Here is an 8916-nt window from a genome sequence, read left to right on the forward strand (position 1 = left end):
TTCAACTGGAACCAGGAAGGCACAGGCTCTTACCTGGATGCAGCATTTGGATTCATGATTTTTTGTGCTTTAGGTTTCATGAAAATACATTTTAATGTAATTGGTATATCCCTACAGTTCAATCAAGAGTCTCAGAAGGAAGTTTTTCATAAATGCTTACTGTGTGAAATAGTACATAAAAAGAAAACAGTGTTTGGATAGAATTATCACTGGTAAACTTTAAAAATAATTTATAAATGGGCTTGAGGGATAGTACAGTGGGAAGAAGGATACTTTCCTTGAACGTGGCTCAATTTCCAGCACCCCATGTAGACCTGAGTAACCCCTGAGTGCAGAGCCAGGAAAAAGCCCTGAGTAATTGTAATTGACCTAATTTTCACTCTCAAAATATTTCACCTTTTCTCTTATATTTATTCCTTATAATATTGAAGTATTTCTTCTCCTGAAAATTTATTTAGGCACTACTATAAATAGATGTTGTGTTTTGTCAGAAAAGCCTTTTCAGCACCCAATAAGAATAAACATGAATTTTATAATTTTTGTATGCTGATGTGATATACATATCACATTAATTTATTTTCATATGAAATAGCACAGCAGGTAGGGCATTTGCCTTGCATGAGGCCGACCCGGGTTTGATTCCCCCTCCTCTCTCAGAGAGTCAGGCAAGCTACTGAGAGTATTCTGCCCACATAGCAAAGCCTGGCAAGCTACCTGTGATGTATTCAATATGCCAAAAACAGTAACAACAAGTCTCACAATGGAGACATTACTGGTGTCCGCTTGAGCAAATCCATGAACAATGGGAGGACAGTGCTACAGTGCCTCTGTGGGATGAATTCTATCTGGTCATGATCACTGAGTTTCTGGATATGTTGTCAGATCGATTTTGCAAGATTTGTTGAGAACTTTTGCTTCTATGTTCACTAGAAATATAAGTTTAGACTTTTTTATTTTTGCTGTTTTTTTGGGTCACACCTGGCGATATGCCGTGGATACTCCTGGCTTTGCACTCAGTAATTACTCCTGGCGGTGCTTGGAGAACTATATGGGATGCTGGGAATTGAGCATGGGTAGCTGTACTATTGCTCCAGCCCTGTTTTGTTTAATTTTATTTTTTTTATTGTCCTTCTCTGGTATGGAGTGTTGGAGTGTGTCTGTGTTAGTCCTGCTTTTAACAATTTTTTGATAATTTTGAGTAGACTATATATTATCCTTTAAACATTTTATTTAATTCACTGGTGAAGTTCTTTGACTATGTATTCTTAGCAAGTCTAGTGATTTGGGGAACTATATGGGATTCTGGGAATTGAACACGGGTTGCTTCATTTTCTCCAATTGTTAGTGGTCTGTTTAAATGATTTTCTTCTGGTTCAGTCATGGAATTTTACATTACTCTAAACATTGGTTTGTTTCTGTTAGCTTTTCCATTTTGTTTGACTATTATTTTCTTCAGTCTCTTATATTCCTTTGAATTTCTGCTGTATCAGTTGTATCTTCAAATAGAGTTTGATTTCTTCCATTTCAATCTGGGTGCCTTTTTAATATTACTGTCTTTTATGTCCTAACCATATCCAGCATTATAGTGTTGGCTATAAATGATGAGAGCAGACGTAATTCCTTACATGAGACCTCAATTACACCCTAGAGTCCAATTGTACAAACCTAGATCATTTAGCTTGCTGTATCCTCCATAATTTTAAATCAGGCTGAGTATAAAATATATAGGCAACTTCACACTTCTCATAAATTAAAATAGATTTTGAAACCCACAATAGTTTTGCTTCTGAGATTAATTGGTCATAGATAATTTTTTTGTTAAGGTTACAGGAAGTCTTTGTACAGAGTACACATGTAATCATACATGATAATCTGTTGTGTGGTGAAGGAAATTAAATATCCTCGTCAAATTTTCCCTGGTGTGTGTGAGAGAGAGAGAGAGAGAGAGAGAGAAAATGAAAGGAAGAGGGAGAAAGAAAGGCAGTGAATAGAAACAAACAGGACAGAGACAGAGAGGTGACTGGGATTATGGCAACAGCCTCTCCACTCTGAACGTGGTCAAGTGTTGCTTTCTAATCTCTGTCACTGCTTCTCACAATTTATCAGATTTAAAAATGTGTCTCTGATAATCCAGGATGTGAAATAGTTGAATTCACAAGATAGAATAGCTGAAGCACAGATTCACTGCACCTTTGTCAGAAGGAACTAAATATGTCCATTGGTGGGGAAAACTTCAGAGGAACAGAACCTTCCAGAAGAAATATTCACTGTATCCTAGGAACATATGTTGATGACTAGACGAAGTTGCTTATAACTTTAAGGGAATCACCCATTTTATCCTTTTGTTCAGTTGGAGTGATAGCACAGCGGGTAGGGTGTTTGCTTTGCACAAGGCAGACCTGGGTTCAATTCCTCTGTCTCTCTCAGAGAGCCCGGCAAGTTACCAAGAGTATCTTGCCCACATAGCAAAGCCTGGCAAACTACCTGTGACCATCTCTCTTAGAGAGCCCGGCAAGCTACCAAGAATATCTTGCCCACGTGGCAAAGCCTGGCAAACTACGTGTGACATATTCGATATGCCGAAAACAGTAACAAGTCTCACAATGGAGACGTTACTGGTGCCCACTCGAGCAAATTGATGGAAAATGAGAAAATAATGCTATAGTGCTGCAGTTTTGTTTTGTCCTGGGCCACACCCAGCTTACTCCTGGTTCTATCTATGCTCAAGGATCACTCTTGGTGGGGATTGCGGGACATATGTTTGAACCATTATAAACAATTTATAATGGATCCCCATGGACTATCCCTCCTGACTTTTAGCGGGATGTTCACTGTCTTTTTGTCTTCTCTCTATAATGAATTCATTAGAATACATTATAGAATTGCTCCACACATCCCTGCAGTTTCAGCTTAACCTGTGAATCTACTTTGAGATTCTACAGTGCTCAGGACTATTTAATAGGATCCAAAAGCATGGGTGATATCTTTAAATCATCCCCAAGATACCAGAAGAATTACCAAGGGGTCCCCTGGTTTGTGTTTTGGGAGAGATAGCAAAGGGTAGGAGTGATACCTGGGATGACATGAAATGACTCTCGAAGGCCACATAAATGTGCAGAGAAGAGAAGGTGTCTTAGACAGAGAAACCTATGTGTAGAGGCATAGACAAAAGAAATTTACTGACTTGCCACAACCAGTCTCAAGTATGCAGAGGAAATGACAGGGGATTATTGGGAACGAAGGTCAGGCCTGGATTTTGGTATCAACTCAGTAGTCTACAGAGGCACATGAAGTTGGGGGTGAAGGGGTGGGAGTTTATTTGCGACATATAGGATAATGTTGACATTAAACAGAGATTTCTGACATTGAATTAATAAACACCAGGGGCTAAAAAACATTTCTATAAAACGTAAAGAAAAGGACTAGAGAGACAGCACAGTTGTCTTGCATGCAGCTGACTTTTGATCCTCTGAAAGTATAAGGTCTACATAACTGTTTAATGCTATTTTGTAATTTAGAGTAATGGTATTCCCGCTTAAAAGCATAGTGAAGATTTTTCAAATGTAATAGATGCTAATATATCAATTTTTCCTTCAGAAAAAGTTCCAGGAAACTGTGACCAAACTGAGGAAACTAAAAGGTGAATGTGAGGCCTTGAAGTTGTGCACAGGAGAGAAAATAATAAAGCAGATGGTAAGAATTTTAGTTTACTGATCTCAAATATGCTCTGTCATACAGTTTAGCATGTATGCTCTACAATACAGTTTTGGCATCAGACTGGATTAAGCAAAACAAAATCATGTAAATTGTGTTTCAATCTCACTAAATAAGACTGACTAAATGAATCTCAGATTTAGGTTTCAAGTTCCTACTTGCCTCTATGTTTGATAATTTCTCTCCAATTTCTTTATATCATTGTATCACTGTCATCCTGTTGTTCATCAATTTCCTCGAGCAGGCACCAGTAACATCTCCTTCGTCCTAGCCCTGAGATTTTAGAAAGTGCCACATTTGAGGCTCTTTCAGGATCAGGAGAATGAGATCCATCATTGTTACTGGTTTTTGGCATATTGAATACGCCACAGGGATTTTGCCAGGCTCTGCCGTGCGGGCAGGATACGTTCGGTACATACCAGGTTCTCCAGAGTAAGAACTAGATAATAAAATGTCATGTGGCCATGTATGCAGCCTCACGCTTCCAGGAACTGGGTTTTATAGTCCCTGGATATTGGCTGTTGATGGGATTACACAGTGCTGGGGTCAGTTGGTGGATGTAACGCCTACATACTGGAAGATGGGGGACCTGGGTGGAGGAGGCCCAGTCCAGATCTGAGCAGGCTTGGAGATCTATGCCCTGGGTCCCACACACCTGGGTTCCTAGGTCGGTTCCTTCATGTGTGAGGCTCGTCCAAACGTGTGGAGAGTGGTCTTAAGCATGGCTGTGGCTGGAACCAGAGTTCTTCAGCTGCCGGGGCTCTGCTTGGGGCGGGGAGGGAAACTCAGTCCGCCCTCCTCCAAGGGGCTCCAGTGAGGACAGCCAGGCATGGAGGTAGGAACAGCATCTATTCTGTTCTCTTCCGGGAGCATCAGAATTCTAGTATACTGACCTCAAATATGCTCTGTCATGCAGTTTAGCATGTATGCTCTACAGTACAGTTTTGCCATCAAACTGGATTAAGCAAAACAAAATCATGTAAATTGTGTTTCAATCTCACTAAATAAGACTGAATAAATGGTTTCAAGTTCCTACATGGCTCTGTGTTTGATAATTTCTCTCCAATTTCTTTAAATATTCAACAAAATTCTCTGGTATTCCTGGTACCATAGTTAGGAGAAGAAAAATAGTTGTGCATACCTATCTTGGATTTATCCTTGACTGGATTATAAGTTTTAAGTATCTCAAATTCTTCTCCCATTTCAAGCCTAAACCTGTCACTTTGAGACATTTACCACAACGGTGATTGTAGCATACTAACTTTTGTCAGAAACTGGCTATCTTAAGATTTAATGAATGGTATCCCTCAAGTTAAAAGTTATTTCCTTAAGCTTATGAACCAATAAGGGTGAGCAAAAATGATGAAAGAATATATGAACTTCAAACTCTGTGTCGCTATTTTCATGAATTACCAGCCCTTTCATGAGAAGTACCCATGTTCCTTTGGAAACATTGAACTAATCCACCATTTATATTCAAATTCCATAGACCAGAGAGACATATTACCTTTTTTTTTAGGAGTTTCTTCTAACATCTACCTAAAGTCTGTGAGTGGATATTATATTGAAGTCACGGAGTATACTCTTAGTTTTTCATTTCAGGCATCATGGATAGTGGGAGGACAAAGACTGTGACTAGCATAAAGAGAAACCAAGAGTTATGTTTTTCTGTCTCCCTTATGATTTATATTAAATTTTAAATCAATAAACCTACTACAACATTTTTTTTTATGGGTTCACCTACTGATGAATGTATCCTTTTTTCCTTCCACAATTTGAATTACTTTCTTCTTTCTAGGAGAATATAGAGATTTGGAGAAAAAAAATCCAGTCAGACTTTAAGAAATTTCACATGATCCTCTATGAGGAAGAGAAGTCTTTTTTATGGAAACTGGAGAATGAAAACAAGCAAATTCTGCAGACACTTCAGGCCAGTGAAGGCAAGCTGGAAAAGCAGACCCAGGAACTCAAGCACCATATCTTGGAACTAGAGAGAAAATGTCAGGGCTCAGCCCAGAATTTGCTGCAGGTGAGACTGTGCACTGGGAGGAAAGGACGAAGGTTGTTCACTGCTGGGCTATTTGGAGTAGAACAGTGAAGAACATGGGGAAATAGGTAGGGTTTCCTACCTTTCTTAATAGTGCACACTGGGACAGGGAGTTTAAAGTAATGTTTCTTTTAGAGCTGAATCTAAAAGAATATGAAATAGAGAAATTTTAGAAAGATATCAAGGTATGGTGCATCAGGAATTCCCTAAATAATATGAATAAAGGATATTAGGCATCAGGTTTTACTTCAGTTCCCTGGGTAGACTCTATACAAAGGGTGGCCTTTGCGAGTTTATAGTATTTTTATTAAGATCAGAAAATAGACTCCCATGGTCGATATGATGATTCTAGGGACAGATGGGGTAACTTTAGTTGCCATGTATTAGCCTCAGTTTCACATACATAGCTACTAAACTAACTCCTCAAATATATTTCTGATGATTAGTGGAGGATAAAGTAGGGCAGCTAAAGTGATTGATAACAGTTTCCTGATTTGCTTACTGAGTTTGGCTCTAACAGATGTTATGAGATATTTTAAAATTTTTTTATTTTTATTAGTGAGACACCATGAGGAACAGTTGTAGACTTACAAATTTTTGTGCTTGGGTTTCAATTATACAATGATCAAATGGTGGTGGGAAATGGGCACTGGTGGAGGGATGGGTATTTGATCATTGTATAAAAAATGAGATTTTTTTTTAGCCTGATTAAGATAAATGCCTGAACTCTTCTAGTTTCCATAATGGCAGCATGCTTGTTGAGAATGTAGCAATGTGCTCCACCTTTGTACTGTAACTGCAGCCCCACCTCACTGAATCAGTCTCAAGAACTCGGCATGGATTCTCCAGTGAGGACTTCTGTGATTAACAATGTTAGATATGGGACCCTCTGAAGGAATCCGGTCAAACCTAGCACATGGGGAAACTCCTGATCTCCTTCTCTAAGCAGCCTGTAGACTGTGATTGCAAACACTCTAGCTCCTCAGGTTCAGTCGGGCAGAAAACACACTCCAAAGTTAATATACATGCTACCATTCATACCCAAAGGGGAGTGGCATGAAAATCATTACCAGGAAATCACTAAGTTTCTAAGTCTGAATCCACTTCATTTACTCTTTGGAAGGTATGTTTATAGAGAACACCCCACTTGCTAAAATTCCTTGGAATTCTGTTTGCATATCAATGTCTATCTTTGTTTCTCTACAGGATGTAACAGACACCTTGGACAGGTAACTGAGCTATGAATGGAGGAGGGAAAGGGATTGGCTATGTAGAGTCTAATCCAGTGTCCCACTGATAAAGTCTCTGGACTCTACTTATTCCAGGAGTTCTGCTATGTTGCTAACTATTCCCGAGTATGTCTGTGTGGATATTCACATGAAGCCCAATGTTTCTGAGCTTTACTTTGATATGAAGAAAATTTTAGAAAGCTACCAAGGTATGGTACATCAGGAATTTCCTAAATAATATGCATGAAGGAATTTAAGCAACAGATTTTACAGTAGTTCTCTGGGCTGACTCATAGGGAAAATATTTGTAATATATTTCTTTGCAGCTATTACACTCTACTGTTAGTAACTCCAGTGCCTAGACAAGGACTAGAGCACTGGTTATCTGTGTGGGCTGTTCAAACTTTTACTTTTCAGTTCATTAGTGCTGTGTCTCAAGCAAATGACCTCCTCATCTGCCCCATATAACTTTGAATTTATTAACCAATCCCCTCAGTGGACTCTCATCTGTATTAAACAACATTCATTAATCTGGGTAACATGCTGGTTCTTCACTAACCAGCTATAGAATTAATTGTGTTATTTTTCTATTATTATCCACAGAGTTGTTAATTTTTTCAAATAAATAGGACTTTCTCTCCTCCCATATGCCATGAGTTATGGAGTCCTAAATAGAAGAGGAGGGATTTTTGGAGAAGAGAATAATCAAACATGTCAAATATGTTCCCTCTTTTTTGCTTATATTAGTGAGAAATGGTAATGACCTTACATCAGTAGATGAATATAGTAGAAGCAGTTGTGACAGTAGCAATAGCAGCAACAGTAAGAGTAACCAACCATGCTACTATTACCAGATACACAACCGGAGCACCTAACCACAGTCTTACCAAGCACCAAGAAGATATTAGTTCGTTCAGTCCTCCTCACCATTCTTGTGACACATAGGATTTCTATTTTTTTTTTTGTACAAACTGAGTCTGAAAAGAATAACTCTGAGAGCTTGTAAGAAGTCAAGGTTTCATTTGAACACACACAGGTGGTTCTATTAAAAGTATACTGAATACTGGGTGTGAAATAAGTGTAATTTTTACCCTCTCATTTTTTATTTCTTTGTTGCTTTGATCCGTTTTAGTTGATGTCACATTGGATTCAGATACAGCTCACAATGACCTACATCTGTCTAAGAATCAAACACTAGTGACGGGACGATTGCCACAGATGAAAGTTGATACTCCTCGGAGATTTAGAGTCTCTCCCTGTGTCCTGGGCTGTGAGGCCTTCACCTCAGGAAGACATTACTTTGAAGTGTCCATTGAAAATGGAACTGAGTGGGATGTGGGAGTTTGTCTGGAAAATGTGTCAAGGGATTGTGACATGACACTGATGCCTCAGTCTGGATTCTGGGCCATCAGACGCTGCACAGAGCATGGTTATGTAGCACTTACATCCCCCCTAACTCCCCTTTGTCTGCAAGAGGTGATTGGGGATGTAGGGGTTTTTCTGGAATGTGAGGCTGGGCTTGTATCCTTTTACAACGTACGTACTGGTTCCCACATCTTCACCTTCTCACAGGTTTCCTTCTCTCAGCCTCTCAGACCTTACTTCCGTATTGGCAAATATTCTAGTTTGTGCCTACCTTACCCACATACATAAGCAATGAATTTAAGCAATGAATCAAGGCTCCTTCTTTTATCCAGTTTAGCAAATAATTCATATTCTCTCAGGGCACATATTTGATCTTTTTTTTTCATTCTTTCTCATATTTGAGAACAATGTTGAGCTTTAGCCGAAAATAAATCTACACGGAATGGATAAACAAAAACTCAAAAAGTACCACAAATGATGAACCTTTTAAGGGCTTAAGTTATTTGTTAGCAGATATCATACATTGTCCTGTCTATTCCTTATCTATGGATTCAGATCTCA

General features: G+C 38.9%; 1 protein-coding gene across 1 annotated transcript in view; it reads left to right on the top strand.

Moving 5' to 3' along the window:
• LOC130040123 (E3 ubiquitin-protein ligase TRIM38-like) overlaps nt 1–8643 on the top strand; it is a 35184-nt gene extending 26541 nt beyond the window's left edge. The window contains exons 4-5 of the mRNA XM_056132141.1: nt 7064–7199; nt 8123–8643. Coding sequence (XP_055988116.1) covers nt 7064–7199; nt 8123–8643 — 657 coding nt within the window. The remainder of the gene's footprint in view (nt 1–7063; nt 7200–8122) is intronic.
• The last annotated feature ends 273 nt before the right edge of the window (nt 8644–8916 follow it).

The sequence above is a fragment of the Sorex fumeus genome, unplaced genomic scaffold (genome assembly GCF_029834395.1).
Source record: "Sorex fumeus unplaced genomic scaffold, SorFum_2.1 ptg000094l, whole genome shotgun sequence".
In the NCBI taxonomy this organism is placed as follows: domain Eukaryota; kingdom Metazoa; phylum Chordata; class Mammalia; order Eulipotyphla; family Soricidae; genus Sorex; species Sorex fumeus.